Source organism: Martes martes (assembly GCF_963455335.1).
Source record: "Martes martes genome assembly, chromosome: 14".
NCBI classification, from domain to species: Eukaryota; Metazoa; Chordata; class Mammalia; order Carnivora; family Mustelidae; genus Martes; species Martes martes.
The window spans coordinates 83,489,410-83,507,366 of record NC_137902.1 but is presented as its reverse complement, the minus strand read 5'-3'; the positions used below and the strand labels follow the sequence as shown (position 1 = coordinate 83,507,366).

At 41.2% G+C, this 17,957-nt stretch overlaps 2 protein-coding genes across 2 annotated transcripts; one reads left to right on the top strand and one right to left on the bottom strand.

The window, feature by feature from the left end:
- Positions 1–8,339: 8,339 nt before the first annotated feature.
- Positions 8,340–12,211, bottom strand: MAP10 (microtubule associated protein 10). The gene has a single exon (XM_080823664.1). It carries the CDS (start codon positions 12,196–12,198, stop codon positions 9,460–9,462), a length of 2,739 nt encoding a protein of 912 aa, XP_080679790.1. The 5' UTR covers positions 12,199–12,211; the 3' UTR covers positions 8,340–9,459.
- A 129-nt stretch (positions 12,212–12,340) lies between these two features.
- On the top strand, positions 12,341–17,777 carry LOC308355087 (uncharacterized protein). Its single transcript, XM_080823042.1, has 3 exons — positions 12,341–12,954; positions 15,897–15,951; positions 16,681–17,777. Exons 1-3 carry the CDS (start codon positions 12,430–12,432, stop codon positions 16,689–16,691), a joined length of 591 nt encoding a protein of 196 aa, XP_080679168.1. The 5' UTR covers positions 12,341–12,429; the 3' UTR covers positions 16,692–17,777.
- The last annotated feature ends 180 nt before the right edge of the window (positions 17,778–17,957 follow it).

The window sequence follows — 17,957 nt, the reverse complement described above, 5'->3', positions numbered from 1 at the left end:
CTGTCTTTGTGATCCTTGCTCTGTGGACCATCTAGATCATCAGGGAGAAGGGATTTAAGACAACTCCAGATCCAGCCACCCTGTGAATGTGAGCTTATGAGTAAAAGCCAAAATAACTGTACCCTCAGGAACTGAGCTGGAGTCAGGACCAGGGAGAGACAAACTTCAGATGCAACACTGTCTCAGCAATGGGGACCACTGAAGCCAAACACCAAGGCTAACACCAAGGCTAGATGTCGCATGGCCTGACATCTATAAGCAGGACAGGCCACTTAATTGAGACCAAGTAAGCTTCTCAGACTTTGGACATTTGGGGTGGTACAGTTCTCAAAGTGTGATGCTGGACCTCCTGCTAACATGAGTATGTGGAGGGGGCACAATCTATTGGAATATAGAAGAATCGTCATATTTTCACCCTAAACTAGGGAAGTGGGCCTTACTGGTTACACATACATATCCCCAAAATGTCTGTGAAACAAACCATTTTGAGGACATAGTACTGTAAAAGTCTGCAGCTGGTTCTAAGGAAGCACTGTGGAAAGAGTAAGTCTTAAAAAAAAAATCCATAGGAATCATAACTGACAAGAATAAATACAGTTCATAAATGGTTATGTATTGTTCAATAATTGTATGCAATGCACTGAAAATATTATATGCAGAATTATACTGATTCTACCTCCAAAGAGTTGCTGTAATTCTGTACAAAAGTTTCAGAAGCCAAATTTGTCACTAGTGTGAAATGTAGGCATTTTAGTTCAGACTGTAAAATTAAAATTTAAAAGATAATGTTCAGATTCTGCAGAGGAAATGTGTAGCCTTCAACACAGTATTCTCAAGTATGATACACACCAACCATGCCCAAAAAGGTTGTGCCAAATATTACGTACACTTAGATAATACAGTGGAGAGCCTGTAGGTAATTGGATTGCCTTTTACCAGCTTGGAGTAACAGCTAGGGCCAGTGACAGAATTTGGGGAAGCTCCATGAAAAGTCAAAATGCAGGACTCATTGTTCAAAATAGAGGGAAAAGCCACTAAGTATAGAGCCTTTTCCTTTCTTCCAGGGTCTCTCTTGATTTTTCATGGTGATTTTTCTTGGCGTTTTGTATTCATTTTCTATTGCTGCATAACTAATTGCTATAAACTTTGCAACTTAAAAGAACACCTTTTTTTTTGTGGGTTAGGACTCCAGGAATGCTAAGTTGGGTCCTCTGTCCAGGGTTTCATAGGCTTCAATTTCATTGTTGGGTGGGGCTGGGGTCTCATCTTTCAAGCTCACGCTGGTGTTGGCAGAACACATTTCTCTTAAGCTATAGAATTCAGGAATGCAGGTCACAGAGCTTCTCACTTGTAATTCTCTTGAAAGGGTTCACCCGATTAGGTATGGCTCGCCTAGGATAATTTCCCTGTTTGTTAACTTAAATTTAACTCATTTGGGATTTTAATTTCATCTGCCAAACCCTTTCACGTCCACCATATTCTATTAGAAGCAGATTACAAAGGCCTAGGTCTCTGGGGATCATCTTAAAATTCTGCCATGAAGTGTTTTTCTAGGTAAAGAAAAATTAAGAATTTAAATGATTCACATAAATCTTACTGTTCATCTTTATATTGTGCAATGCCAGTTTTAAATACTACTAAAACATTTACTTGTATGTGGAATCATCAAAATGATACAACTGTTATTTTGTAATGTTTATGTGCACATGGACAGTGGAAATCCCACCCCAAACCAAACTAACTCAACTGTTTTATTCACTTCTTGATGCTTGCCCATTCTATCAACACCCTCTGCCATTGACCTACTGATGAGTAAGGAATAACTGAGAAGATAAGGAACTTGAGGTTGCTAACAGCATGATTCCTAATACTAAAATACTAGAAATAATCCAAATGCTCATTAACTGTAGCATATATAGTAAATTGGGATGTACGAGCACAATGAAAAATCAGGAAACAATGAGATATGATAAAGCACAACTCTATGCCATGATATGGGTGAATCACAAACATAAGATTGAGCTAAAGAAACCAGGCACAGAAGTGTGCACACGGTATGGCCCTGTGGAACTATCTAGATGTTGGAGTGCAGGATAGCATTTCCCTTTGTGATGGTTGGGTGAGGGGAGAGGACAGCTGGAAGGGAGCGTGAGGAGGTTGACAGGGTTGTGTCATGTTTTGTTCCTTGACCTGGATGCTGTTACACAAAAACGTTCCTTAAGGAAATTCACAGAACCACGCTCATATTTTGCACACTTACATGTATGAATATTATACTTCAGTATAATTTTGCATGAGACACATATATAACACAAAAGTGTAAAGAGAGAGAGGGAGAGGAAGGAGAGGGAGAGGAAAAGCCGAAGAGGAAAGGAGGGAAAGAAAGAGAGAGACTAGAAACAAGCTAAAAACCTAAGAGATATCTGTATCCACAGTAACAAGTAGTTACTAGAAAAATTAAAGTTTATGTCAGCTTTCTGGCAGTTAATGTAAACTTTTGGATGATACAACATGTTCTTTAAGAAGACTTGCCCTGGTATTAAGATTCATTCTAGAGCTGTATGTCCAAGAACGTGGAAAAGTAAGCAATGGAAATGTAGAGTGCTTCAGAGCATGGATGAGACAATTTTGTCTTGAGGAAAAACGTAAAGGTTGGTGTTACCAATAAGCTGACCAGTCTGGAAAAGGTCTGCATGTTACCAGATTTGGGGAAATAATGATAGCCAATATATCTTCCTAAGTGTCAGGGATTATGCTAATCATTAATCATAATATTTCCTCATTTAATCCTTATAATCTTGTAAGTCTTATTGATTTCTCCATTGTACAGATGTGAAGACTGAGTCCTCGAGGGACCTGCCTAAGGTTGTAGCAGGTGAGTGGAAGAGCCAGGACTCTAACAGGTCGGCCTGCCCCTGGTCCTAAACATAATGCCTTTCCTGTGACACAGAGGATGAAATTCCCACATCTCTGAATGAGTTAATTCTTTGGTTAGTGTTTTCAGTGTAAATGTTATGGAATGTCATCCAGACATACAATTTGGGTTTACTGTGTTTCCCATTTGACACATGAAGTAGCATTTCGAATGGAAACGATCTTGTAGTAGTGGGTGAGGGACCGGCAAACTCCATTTCTTGGGGCCATGTTCCTTATCTGTAATATGAAGGAGCTGAATTAAATGATTCGTAAAATCTCTTCTAGTTCCAAATTCCTGTGAATTCGAGTTTTCTTTTCTGGCAATAACTGGCTAACACTTTCAGCTGCTTTTTAATACCACACCTGGATTCCTTTGGCGTATGATCATATTCTCGGCATACGGATGAGTTCCTCCTTGTGGATGCAGAAAAGCATACACCTGGTTTAGTAAAAACAACTGAATTAGAAGATAAAAACAGAAGACACCAAAATAATAGGGAGGGCTGAAATACAGCACAGTTTTGTAAAGTTCAAAATTAAACTTTATCTATTTATAGGTTCTTGCTATCCACTCTGACTCTGGAGATGATATAAATAATGAAGGCATATTAACTTCCTAATATTTATACGAAGAGCCTTTCGGTTTTTCTATGGCGATGAGAAAGGCTATGGATATGGAAAAGAACCTCAGCTTCTTTGTCCGTGTGAATGCTCACCTCATAGGATTCTTCTGAAGATGATGTCAGATACTGGAAGTCTTTTGTCAGCTGTAAAGTGCTATTCAGAGTCAGGAAGTATTAGTGTTAATAACAATGGAGACCACATAACCAAAATACTTTAAAAAAACCTATTTCCGGTGAAAAGCTAGACCATAATTTTGGTAAAAAATCTAATACTGGTTCTAAGAGATGGAAAGGATAAGCTCATGCTGGGATCCGTGATACAGTAAGAGAGCACCATGAATCATGTATTTCAGAAAAGGAGCATTGGAACGGAAGGAAGTTCCATCGGAAAATAGGTCTGTCCTCTTAAATACTTGCCTTCTGGCTATTACAGAGAATATCCGGGATAGGGAGTACTTTGCTCATGAGAAGCCAATGTTCATATTTCAGACCTTCTTTTTGGAAGATTAGAAATATCTTTTCCCTCATGTTAACAAAGGCAGTCCCAAAGTACTTGGAAATATTCTTAAGAATTTTGGATATGCAAGCAATCATTTTTAGGTCAAATCTTCTGACAATAGTTTCCTCCATAGCTAAAGCAATCCATTCATTGTTTTTTATGTCATTCTGAGTCCAGAACTCGGTCCCAATTCAGTCTACAGGATTGACATCGAAATCACAAGCATGAAATACAGTACTCTGCACAGTTGTTGGGTGTAAGCCCTGAAATTAAAGAGTTACCCTTAATAAATCAAAAAGAAAAACTCTTGAAGGTTTCCAGGAGAGAAGAGAGAACTAAAGGAGAAATTTTTGGATAGAAAGGAGCAGCTGTCGAAGGGCCCCCATATCTTCTATGTCTTTCAGTATGTAGACCCTGGGAGTATACTGCTCGTCTATTAGGATTTCAGCTCAGTTATGAGCACAACCCAATCCATTTCCTATTACTCTTGAGCTCAACTAAAAGATCCTTCAGAAAGAACTGTATTAAAACCAAGAAGGAAACAAAAAAAGAACAAAACTGATAATATTCTTAGTTGTCAAGCTTACAAGTATGGGTTTCTGATCCTAAAGTAACCAACTTACCTACTGACTCAGACCTGTTCCATTCCACATTCTTTCTTTACAATATATGACCTCGGCTGTTAACTTGTCCTACTGTTACTCAGAAACTTGGCCGATCTCCTATCCTGGTCTGTTCCCGAACAAACACAAATATTCTTTATTAAAACCTAAATCTTTTGATTGCTGTTGCCACGGATTCCCCTATTCAGTTACAATATCTGCTCTGAAAGTTGTCTCTTCTCTTCCCAACTCATTCTCAAAGTTTCTGGTTCTTTTATTACACCTGGTGTTTCACAGCTCCTTCCCCACTCGCTGCATTACTTCCAAGGCATATAAAGGGGCAAATATTTTTCTGCGTCTACAATACAAAGACTTGAAATATCCAGAAAGAAAAACTTAAAACAAATTTTAAAGATGTTTTTAAAGCAACCTCCTATAGTCCAAGCCACGTAGGTTTGCTTTATTATTTTCAAAAAATGTGTCCTTACTTATGCCCTGGCTGAGTTCCCTTTCTTAATGAATGGGAAGGAAATTTTGCATCCCCTTCTCCCTCCAACCCCTTCTCTCACCACTGCCCAACACTCTGCACAAAGCTACATGCCCCACTGCTTAATATTCTGAGAAGGGCTCCTTCTTCTGTGTGGTTTCGTGGCTCTGCTCTCTGTCTTAAACAGTCTTCTTCCCTGGCCAGAAGTTCTGTCTTGCTTTATCTCCGGGCTTTATCTCTTTGCTTTGTTATGCCATGGAAATTTTTCTCAAATCTTTTGGAGGGAAGAGTTGATTTCCTGAGGTTTTCATTAAAAATATATGGCCCCCTCGGGTAGAAATACAGATCCCATGGTATAGTCTCTGTAATTCTAAATTTACCCCCCAACACTCACATGCACATTCACTGTCATATTTGCTAGGTAAATTTGGTTCAATCTTCAAACCAATCCTATAATGAAGAAATAATCTCCAAGAATTCATATAACATGACCGAGGATGAAAATTACCATTCGTCTATCTCCAAAGGCCAGGGTTACATCATTTTAATTTGCCACAAGGGTTAGTGGTCTCCCCAGTAAAACTTAAAAAGATGTTTTAAAAACATTTTGGTGTCGGGGCACCTGGGTGGCTCAGTGGGTTAAGCCTCTGCCTTCAGCTCAGGTCATGATCTCAGGGTCCTGGGATCGAGCCCGTCTGGCTCTCTGCACAGCGGGGAGCCTGCTTCCCCACCCCCCACCTCCCCCGCCTGCCTCTCTGCCTACTTGTGATCTCTGTCTGTCAAATAAATAAATAAAATCTTTAAAAAAAAATAAAAACAAAAATAAAAACATTTTGGTGTCAGAAGCAAAAATACTAGTTTTTCTCTTTGATCCCAACAACTTTTCTAGTAGATAAACCTTCAGCTGGGCTCCAGCTTCTCACGTCCTCCTCCGTTCTCTTCTGCCCCCAAGTTGCCCACAACCTGCTTCTACTCCCAAGTCGACTTCGTTTGAAGTACATTTGAGGCTCTTCAGAAAACAAACACCACCTTCTCATTTCTCCCGCAGCTCCCACACTGGACGATGCTGACGGGTAGATCGCTAACACATTTTTCATCAACCTAATTCCACCAGCTCTGTATCTTCCAGAAGTTCCTCAAACGGTCCTGTCCACCAGCAGCATCTGCCTTGTTCTCCAGGGCTACTAAGGGCTCATTCTTATTTTTACATCAGTGATTTCATTGGGGTTTTGGAAGGAAAGACCAAAACCTTCCCTTAATACACAATTTTGTAGCAAAGACTTTTACCTGAATTTTCTATTTTTTCTCGAGTTAATACACATTATTAGCATAACAGAGAGGTATTTGAAAAAATAAGGAAGTAATTATATTTCTATGGCTAGGCACTCCAACCTAATGATGCTCATGCTGAAATCTGTTATTTCCTAGCATGGCAGGTAAATTTCTGGAGAAAAATAGCAAAAATGCCTTGGTCCTTGACTAAGCATGTTTTCCTTGCATTGTTTTAGGTTAAAAATGAGACGGATCCAGCAAGTATTGGCACATAAATTATCATTCTGCACAACTCCAGATATCTTAATCCAAATTAAAATATAAGTAGCCTAAAGGATGGCTCTATCTCTAGGCCCAAGGACAGTTTATGATTAGACAAATGTAAATATTTTTTATCTTGTTTATATGTTGCTTTGTTATGAAATTCCTTTGCCTTTTTAACCACGGTGTGGTAATTAAAAGTTTGTTTAATTTATGATCTTTAACTCTGTTTACAGAAAATAAAAGCTTGGTTCCCAAATATAATTCCGTAACAAATGCACTGCTTTTATAGGCAGAAAATAAAAATTAATTGAGATGGGAAGGGGTGACTCTCTACAGAAAGCCAGAAGCCCATGGCGGAAAGCTCAGTATCATTGTTCTTTGTATCTGAAGCTATGGGCAGCGTACAGATGACCGAGGGAAAAACCAACATATTGTATGCATCCGCAGAGCCCTCTCGGAATCTGTGTATGTGTCATAGCTCAAAGGACTTGTCAGGTCCTAACATTCTGTGGCTCACTGCTTCTTAGACCCTCTCCCATTCAGCTTCGCCCACAGCGGCTCAGACACCTCTGCTTTTCAGAAAAGCTGAATTGCAGTGGCTGAGTTTTACAAACAATTAAACAACAGGTCTCCCTTATTTAAGAGCCTGAAATACTATTTCATGTTTCAATGATTTTAAGCAATTCAGGGGATAGAGAATGTTCCAGGAGTAGTATCTATTATGATATTCTTAAAAAACTAAGCTTCTAGGTTGTAGAATTAAAACATGAAGTAGAATCTGAAGATAGGTTGCAAATAGGAAGTACTCAATGCATGAAAAGAAGTATTTTTCACTAGAATTAAGCTATTAATACTAACACCACAGTTCTAGAAATAAATACCGATGGAGTAACTTGAAGAGAATCTTATTTAGCTACTTAGTTTTGTAATCTACAGTACTTTAATGCTTTAGTCTTTGTTGTCCCCCAGACATACTGAACTAATCATTTTTCTCATCTATTCTCATCACAGGCAATGACTTACTCCTAATCAAATAAAAGTTGATTTTTAAGGAATTATTTCTCTAATGTTTCTGACATTATTGCTTATATTTTTCTCTTCCATAGTAGTGAAAAACTGCTAAAAATTTACACACCAAGCTGATATCTAGCTATAGCACCTAGCATTAAATTACTTTGATTTTCTGAGATGATACACTAGATGCTTTATATTAACTGAAAAATTAAGATCATAGCCATTAGCCATTAAGAAGCACTTCATATTTCAAAACGTTTACTGGTATAATTTCTGTGCCTTCAAGAAATTATTTCAATAATTTATAATATTCAAAATGCCATGACCACGTATTGGTGCTCAACTGTAAATTAAAATACTCTTTTGTTTCGATTGCTTAGGTCTTTATTATGATGCTTGGGATTTGAAGCTCCCTACAATCTACGACTTTTCTTACTCAACAAATATCCTTTCTACCACTCTACCATTCTAATCAAGATATTTTCTCAGTCCCATGAGTACATTATGCTCATTCCCATATTTCTTTTATGCATATTGTTTCTCAAAATATAATATCCTCATCTCTTACCACCTTTCTAAATTTTATTATCATTCGAAAGATAATCCCTGCATTGTTATTTGATTACTTACAAAGAAGGAAAATTAGGGCCTCACTCCATACATCCAAAAAGATCAGATATATTAAAAGTGTAAAAATTAAAATATAACACATAAAAAATTACATGTAAATAGGTGAACCCAAAATAAGGTCTAAGTACAAAACCAATGGAAGAAATTATGAAGAAATGATCACTAGATTAAAAACAAACATTTCATACCTTAAAAATAACTACGGAACAACCTGAAATGACAACAATAAATTGAATTTCTATATAAGAAACTGGAAGACACCTTTCTTAGCTTCCTTCCCCAAAGACTTCGTTGAACACCTGCAGGCTATTGATACGCACCGAAACAAAAATATTGTAGTCAAATAACCAGGTTTCCAATAAGGATTTTCGGCTGCTTATGCTTAGGATTTTTGCTTGTTTGACTGCTTAATTCTATTGCCTCCCGTTAGGTTATTTTAAATGCGTGGCCTTCATTAATTTGCTCAACACAAATTCGTTTATCACACCCCAACCAAGGCCAGACTGTGCTAGATACCAGGAACATACACTGGTGGGCAAAACAGATACGGTCCCTTCCATCACAAAGCTTAAGAAGATAAACATTAATCAAGTCATCACACAAATTGCACTTAAAAAAAAAGTACAGAGCACATGATGACACATAAAAAGGACTTTACCTATTGGGATATGGGATGTGTATGTATCAAAGATTTCCCTAAAGAATTCATATATATATCAAACAGTAAGCTCTACCTACAGGGGCCGTATCTTAAAACATTTTTGTTACCTTTCTGCATCTCACACAGTAAGTTCTGCGATATTTATTAAATGATTTATTCCCATTAAAATCTGAGATTATCCTTATTAACTAGCCTTCTTTTTTAATGGTGTGCCTGAAGCCTGCTTTAGGATGACTGATTTTTTCAGATAGTTTAGAAAGATACTTTTATTCTTCTAAGATTAAACAACTTCAATCTTACCTAGATTATAAAGTGATTTCATGATTAATATTGTTCAACTTAATAAATACTATCTAGACATCAAAATAACGTATTTCTTTAAAAATTACCCATGCAATTTATGTACTAAAATAATGTAAAAAATTATTAAAAATTGTTTCACTAATGGTACCCATAGGTTATACAAAAATGTTTTTTAAAAGCACGTATTTTCACACTGTATATCCTGGAAGTTTATTTATCACTAATTCGCAAATATCTTTGCATTGCTTGGAAATACTTAGTGAGGCAACTTCATCGTCTTCGTCAAAGCGATCTGGTGTACTGCTGTCCAGGACATTAAGTTCTGGGTCTGACAAATTAGATGGCAGATAAGAACTCACTTGAGATGTCCGAGGTGACTGGCTTTTTTCTGAAGACTTGCAACCAGTTCTTGTTTTCAGTTTAGTAGGGATGTCCTGACCCCTCTTTAGAACTTTAGTATTATGCATACTGTTTCCATCTATCTGGTTTTCTTTCTCCTCAGTCCAATGTGATAAAGATAAATCACTGGTAGAGATACTAGATGCTTCCTCCAAACTTTTATCTTTAATCTTTGAAATATGAGATCTTTTATGGGAGTATACCGGTGACCCAGCTGAAAAAGGTGGGCTAAGAACAGAACTCTTTTCACTGCTGTTTTTCCTTGTGGACAGCATTGCTTCACTAGACTTACTTGTGCATTGATTATGTTTTGGATTTTCTGACCCAGGACTGCTATCGTGAGCTTGTAAAATTCGGCTAGTGTCCTCAGTGGTAGAGAAATCTTCAGAAAAGCAAGGGCTGGTGAAGTCATCGGAATACTTTAGTTCTGAGATGCTTTCAGAGCAACTATTTTTACATGGCTTATCTTCGCTGATATCATCAATAAGAATGTCATCATCGGTGGTTTCGACCTGTTTATCTTCCATTTCTTTATCTACTACAATTCTGTCAGCAACTGCCACGTGTTGGAAAACACATGGACTTTGGACTTTCATTTCCACTTTTCCTTCCAAAATACTTGCATGCATAAACCCTTGCGGGACAGTGGAATTTGCAGGCCTCACAATTTCTTCCAGTAAACGATTACCTGTTCTATGTTCACCACAATCTACAGTTTTTTCAGTTGCACCTTTGAGTTTAGTTTCTTTAGTGGTGCCTGGGTCATCAAAAACCCCACTGATTTGCTTTGAGGTATCACTGTTTTCAGCAAAAGATGCATCTATTCCCAAACACTTGTCTTTTGGCAGTTGGCGTGGCTTCTGATGTTGTTCTGCAAAGCTTAATCCTTTAACTTTGGATGATGGAATTCTGAGTTTTGCACCCAACATTTGTGCTTGCATTTTTCTATACTGCTCTCTTCTTTCATGTACTACCAACATATCAGGATTTGTCTGCTTTAAACGTAGTTTAAGTGTGTTTGTTAAACCGTAGAGCAGCTTCCCCCTTGGGACTCTTCTGGGGGGGTCACCACTGTTCTTTTCAAAATGTTTACCTTTTTTGAGATTTTCGACTTGGTTCTTTTTATACTGAAGATTCACTGACTTTTCACTACCCCCCACAGGAAGCTTATCCTTAGATTCAGATTTACATGTGCATTTGGCATTAGATTCTGGAGACTTCTTATCCTCAGTTCTATATAACCAGGCTAAGTGAGGATGTATTTGAGTAGGGCTTGCCACAGGTCGGTTATATAACACGGACAACTCCACCAACAAGGCATTTAACAAAGGCAGCTGTCTTATTGTATTAATTCTATTTTGTTCAGCCTGAGCATGATCTGTAGTTTGGTCACTTGCTCCTGCATCCTGAACGTGCGGAGGATTTACGGGCATCGGAGGATTTCCATGTGTCCCAGAATTAGTACGTTTCAGAGAATCGGTATGTGTTGGGGCAGTTGCACGGCTTTCCTCCAGATAAATACCATCCGGTTCCTCAGGTACATTTATCTGAGGCTTAATGGTGATTGTACCCTGTACAGGGGGCATCTTTTCTTGGGTCAAATGAGTGTAATACAGAGGAGGGGGGCAAAATGTGTTGGTTTCGATGTCTAACTCTGTGACTTCCTGATCTGGGGGGCTAACGCTCCTCACACCACTAGAATTTGAACAAATAGAGCTGGTTTTGCCATGCTTCACAGAAACCGTGTCACCAGAGTTGGTCTTACTGTGGAAAGCTCCTTCCTCCAAACCCTTCTGCGCCTTTGGGATTTTTAAACCCACGAGAAAACTATCAGCATGTCTTGTTCTCGGCTCTGAGCGTGGTTGCTGTTTTTCCTGCGGGGTCTGGGAACCGATCTCTCCGCGCTCCACCCCACCTCCCGTGGAAGCCACTGGCCTCTCAAGATGCCCCAACAAGCTGCTTCCCAAATCGGTTAAGCGGTAGCCCAGGGCGATGTCCCCAATCCGCTCCCCAACTTGGTTATGCAGAGGGAAACTCCCTCGATGGCCGTGGGAGCAGCCGGGGGCGGCCGGCCCCAGGACCTTGAGGGCGGCGGCAGCCAGAGAGATGCTGCAGGCACCGAGGAGCTGCGGGGCGGGCGTGGGACGCCCCGGGGGCAGCTGCAGCAGCAACGTGTAAAGCGGGGTCCGAAGGAGCTGGCGGCGCAGGGCGGCGGGGTGCAGGCGGAAGAGACAGGACTTGCCGCGACCGAAGCTGACCAGGCCGGGGCGGGGCTCCGGGGCTGGGGCGCCGGGGCCTTCCGGAGGGTAAACCAGCAGCGTGGGGAAGTCCAGCAGGCGGAAGGCCACGGCGGGGCACAAGTCGTGCGATGGCCGTGGCGGGGATGCCTCCTCCTCCTCCTCTTCGGCCTCCTCTTGCTCCTCCCCCACCGCGACCACGGGCGGCGGCGGCAGCAGCCCGACTTCTAGGCGCACGCAGTCGACGAGCAGCTCCAGCGAGAAGAGCCGCTCGGACAAGGGCGCCGCCATTGCTGTTGCCCCTGGAGACGCGGCCGCACGCCCGGGGAGGGCGGAGCCGAGGCTTGGTTCTCGCGAGAGACAGGGAACCCACCGCGCTTGTGCCTGCTCTCTCGCGAGACTTAAGCCCCGTACCCTCCCCCCGCCCCGCGCCGGTCTGGGACGTTTCGCTCCTCGACGGGCTTTTGCTTCCAGGTTTCAGTGTTAACACAATTACTTGTGATACCGAGGCATGATGATGCGATGCCAAGAAATCAGACTTTTTCCCCTTTGTTTTGGCCGCGTTTTTACCCACGCCGGTCTCGGGCCGTTTTGAGGTCAGGTCCAGCCCGCGGGAAACGGAAGGTCCGTGCGGACGCCCCTGGCGGAGCCGAGGGCGGCAGCGAGCGGTTAACTGCCGGGGGCTTCCCGGCTGCCGGCCGCCCGACGGAAGCGGCGCGGAGCCTCGGTCCGGGTGACTCATGGGCCCGGCGGCTGTGGCGCCTCGCCCACCGAGCAGCCCCCGGTGTGAGGGTAACGTTCACGGCCCGTGTAACGAACCAGGCGCCTCCGCGCGTCGGCACAGCCGGGAGGGGTCTGCGGGCGCGCTCGGGCGTTCGGGCGCGCGCACCGCCCTCCGCGAGGGGCCCGCGGCGCTGGGCGAGGGCCGGCGGCGCGAGAGCCTTGAGCGACCTCGGGAGAAGCTGGGACTGTTCTGCGAAAGCGGCTCCGAACGAGGGCGTGTGCGCAGATCAAGTGCTGAGACGCGTCGTTACACAAGCACTAAGGGTGGGTTCTTCCAAGAGCACGCCGAATTCAGGGCACCCTACTGGGGGGCGGTCCCAGGGGGTCGGGCCGGAGACGACGGCGGCCTGAGCTTGGTCAGGGTCCCCGGAGAGGAGAAAGACGTGACGGAAGAGGCATTTGTGAGAGCAGAATTTAGAGTTTGGTAACTGGGAGTGAGAAGTTATGGGTAAAAAAAAAATGTTCTGCTCCTGAAGGAGAAAAAAAAAAACGAGGCATAGATTTGATTTTTTTTTTTTTAAAGTTTCTCTGGGTTTTGGGGATTGTAGAGTTTGAGGTTCCTGCCAGACATGATGTGAATATGTTTAATTTTAGACAGCTTTATAATTTATAGTTAAATTACATTACATCAAAGCTCAGAAGAACATTGTGAAGCTCAAGGGAAATTTCAGAATTGGAGGGATTTGATGCTTTAGTGTGAAGGCTGAGGGAGGTTTCATTGCAGTATATAAATAGAATATACTACTCTTGGCCTTAAGACGCATACTAGCTACTTGCAGAGGAAACGTCTATCAAGTGACATGCTTAATGGATGGATGACACAGAGCAGTAAAAAGCAATATATTCACAAGTGGAAAACAATGAGGTAGAGTCCATATGTACATCCAGTAAATCATTTAGGTAGGGTTAATAACGTGGAATATTAGCAGTTGTATGTCTCCTGCATGTACATACAGGGAAACCTTCTATAAGGACATTGCTTCCGGAATTTGTTAAGTGTCTACAGAGGTAATATAGTCCTTGCCCAGATACTCTATATGATTTGTATTCCAGTATATGAATAATATTTTATAAATTTAAATAGTGCTAAAATTAACAAGTAAAAGTTTTGCTATGAAAATTAAAAAGTTTCAGTGTCCATAGACCATGCATGGAGAAATAGCAGAGTGCCGTGGCCGAGGGCCCAAATTCCGTAGGCAAACGACCTGTCTCAAATCCTGGCTCTTTGACCGTATACTAGTTTCTCAACAAGTTGTGAATCATTTTCCTCATCCAAAAAAATGAGGTATTTATAGTATCTATCTTATAAAAATAATATTAATATCATATAATATTAGTATTATAGCAATATACATAGTATACTATATTTATACTATGTAATGTAGTATGCTATATTTATATAACCTGGCAACTTGCTAAAATAAATATCATTTTACTTATTACTTACCATATAGCAGACTTTCTAGTTTTAAAGCGTTAAGCTATGAGTTAGAGTAAATAACTTATCTGACATGGGCCTATTGTTTTCGATCGGTAAAAGTTTATAGGCTCTGCACTTTACCTTTCATGTGTTAGCCAACTTTTTTTGTTACGGGAGAAGGCAGGATGGGGAAAGAAACTATGGATTAATGCACATTAACACTTTTCGATAGAAATCTGCTATGCAGTGTTAAGGAGTTTGAAGTTTACTGTGGGGGTGGCATGAATTAAGAAGTTGGCAATGGCGTGGAGAGAAAACACAATAAATAGGAGAGAGATTTAATGGGACTGGCTGATTAGGTGTGAGGTGTGCAGGAACAGAAGGTGAAACACAGGTTTCTACTTTAGGCAATTAGATTGATGTGTCAGACACAGAGAAGCAGGATTTTTTGTAATTGCTGTTAAACAAGGAACTGGGAGAAGCCAGAAGAGAAAACTGTGAATCTCATTGTCTGATATGTTGAGTGTGATGTACTTATTATCCATCCAGGTAGAAGGTAGAAGTTAAATATATGAATCTGAAACCTTGAGAGATCTAGACTGGAAATACAGGTTTACAAGACACCAAGATGGAGATGGTAACCTAATTTCTTCATAGAAGGCATAAATAATAAATAAATATGGCACTGAGACTTTTTTTCTTTTTTATGTGAGTTATCTCGGGACTCTGCAGACTGTAGGAATTTTGGCTTGATTTCTAAGGAATTAGGATGAGATTCGATGCTGACATCCTTTTCTGGGGCAATAACTTTAGGGTGAAGAGACAAAGTCGGAATCATTAACTAAGGGAAGGCATGATGAGACTAATAATTTCGAGAGGAAACAGTCTCTGGATTAATGAAACCGATTGAGCTGTGGTCTGGCTCTCTAAAGTACATTGTATCATAAGGGCTGTAGACCCAAGGGACGGATCCGGCAGATGGGATGGTTTAGCAGGAATTGTAACAAAATGGCAGTAGTAGAGTTAAGTAAGAGCAGCATGGAATTTTGGGTGGCTGGTCTACTTTGGCACAGAAATGCGGGCATGTGGGAAAACGTCAGCTCCCTCAGGAGCCTGGTGGGTCCAGCAGGAAACCATTTAGATGTCATGGTTCCAACCTAGTTTACTCAGATTCAGAAAATGGAAGTTAGCTAAGGTGGTACTGAGGGAAGTAAAATGGACATTGAATTTTATGGGCCAAACAAATCCCACTTAGGAGGAATCTGTAACTCAGGGACCATGAAAATGCCCAAGACTTACTCTAGAAACACCAAATACTAATTCCAAGCCCCATTAGTAAAGGCATTCTGCTGCCTGTAAACTTCTGGCTTAGTCCAGATTAGCTTGAAAATCAGATATAACCACCTGTAGTTGACATGGGCTGAGAGGGCTGAAGATGATTGCCAGAAGGAAGGTCTAACGCTGAGCAATGAGACAGTCTACACGGAGCTAACTAGGGGGAAATGAAATCCAATAGTCTTTGTTTAAGAATAACTTCACACAGTGCTTCTTTTCCCCCATTTAAAAGAATGCAGTCTACAAAAGGCTTAGAACTAACCTTAGGCTTATGGTGAAAAAATTGAAGCTTTCCCACTAAGATCAGGAACAAAGCAAGGGTGTCCCCTTCTACCACTGCTTTTCAACATTGAACTGGAGTTCCTAGCAATAAGACAATAAGAAAAGAAAAGGAAAGGAATATAAGGTATATCGATTGGCAAGGAAGAAATAAAATTGTCTTTGCTTGCAGATGACATGGTCGTCTATGCAGAAAATCCAGAAGAACTGCCAGACTCTTGGAACTAGTAAGTGATGATAGCAACATTGCGGGTGATCAAGTTAATATACCCAAGTCAGTAACTTCTCCATATACCAGCAATGAACAAGTGGAATTTGAAATTAAAAACATAATACCAGTTATGTTGGTACAATATTTAGGTATAAATTCAACAAAATATGTGTAAGATCTAAAACCTTGAGTGTCCCACAGGGCTAACAAGGTCAAAACTAGCAGAAAATTTAAAGCTTGCTTTTCTGAGAACTGTTTCTCCCTCGTCAGCTGTTGTATCTCTTCAGACCCCACTGACAAATCCACTAGCTATCTCTGCAGAAGCCCAGACTCAGTGTCAACTGATAAGGCCCCAGCTCATGAACAGGCAAGACCGTGCATTCCTTACCCGAGCTAACAACCCCAAGACCCCATCCACCTTACACCAGTTCTCAGAGCATGCCCCATCTTGTCCTAAGATAACTTCCTGACATCAGGGGCTGAACTTTGCCTTCTTCTGGTGTGAAGTCTTCACCCCAAAGTGAGCTGGGGTGCATGTTCCGTGTATGTTCCATGCTCTATCTTTCTTCATGAAGAGTCAGGTTTTCCCGCCCACTGCATCCATATGTATATAATCTCAGCCTTGTTCTCTCCGCCTTCGGAGAGGTGAGTTTGAGACTTGCCCTCGTTTGGCTGCCTCTCAGACGTACTCTTTCCTTGCTGCCCACCCAGTGTCTCAGTGATCGTATTTGCTGTTCTGTTATAGATCTATACTGAGGAAAACTAGAAAACTCTGACAAGATCGAAGAAAAACTAAATAAATGGAGAAATAGTCATGTCTATGGACAGGAAGACTCAATATTGTCAAGACGTCTGTCATTCCCGAATTGACTGTAGAGTCAACGCAGAGCCGATCCAAATCCCAGCAAGTGACTTTTGTGGTTATCAACAAACTGGTTCAGAAGTTTAGATGGAGAGGAAAACGGCCGAAAATAGCCAACACGGTATTGATGAGCAGAGTTGGAGAACTGACATTACCATCTTCAAGTCTTACTCTAAATAAGACTTTATTTACTCTATACTAAATAAGACAGTGTGGCATTAGTGAAAGCACAGACAAATCAATGGGACAGAAGAAAGCCCAGCAATAGACCCATGTCACTATCATCAGCTGATTTTTGACAAAGGAGCAAAGGTAATAGAAAAAAAGCAAAAGCAGTCTATTCAACAAATACTGCTAGAACAGCTGGACACCCACCCTGGGAAAAAAAAAAAAATCACAACTTTCACAACAATTAATTCAAAATGGATCACAGTCTTAAATGCAAAACATAAAACTCCTCGAAGATAACATAGGAGAAAATCTAGATGACCTTGGGTTTAATAATCACTTTTTAGATACAACACCAAGTGCATGATCCGTGAAAGAAACGATCAGCGAGATTTTGTTAAAATTAAAAATGTTTTGCTCTGTGAAAGACACTTAAGAGAGTGAAAAGAAAAGCCAAAGCCTGGGAGAAAATATTTTCAGAAGACATATTTGATGAAGACCTGTTCCTCAGAATGCATGAAGAATACTTAAAGTGCAACAATAAGAAAACAACCCAAATTTTGGCCCCCCAAAATGGGCCAAAGACCTGAAAAGACACCTCACCAAAGATGATATGTGAATGGAAAACATGTAAAAGGATGCTCCAGGGGTGCCTGGGTGGCTCAGTGGGTTAAGCCTCTGCCTTCGGCTCGGGTCATGATCTCAGGGTCCTGGGATCGAGCCCCGCATCGGGCCCTCTGCTCAGCGGGGAGCCTGCTTTCCCTCTCTCTCTGCCTGCCTCTCTGCCTACTTGTGATCTTTCTCTGTGTGTCAAATAAATAAATAAAATATTAAAAAATAATAAAATTTTTAAAAAAATTTTTTAAAAGGATGCTCCAGAACCTCTATCATCAAGAAGATGCGAAGGAAAGCAACAGAGTGATACCACACACGTCTATCAGAATGACCCGGATCCCCCAAACTGACTGAATGCTGATGAGAGTGTGAGTAGT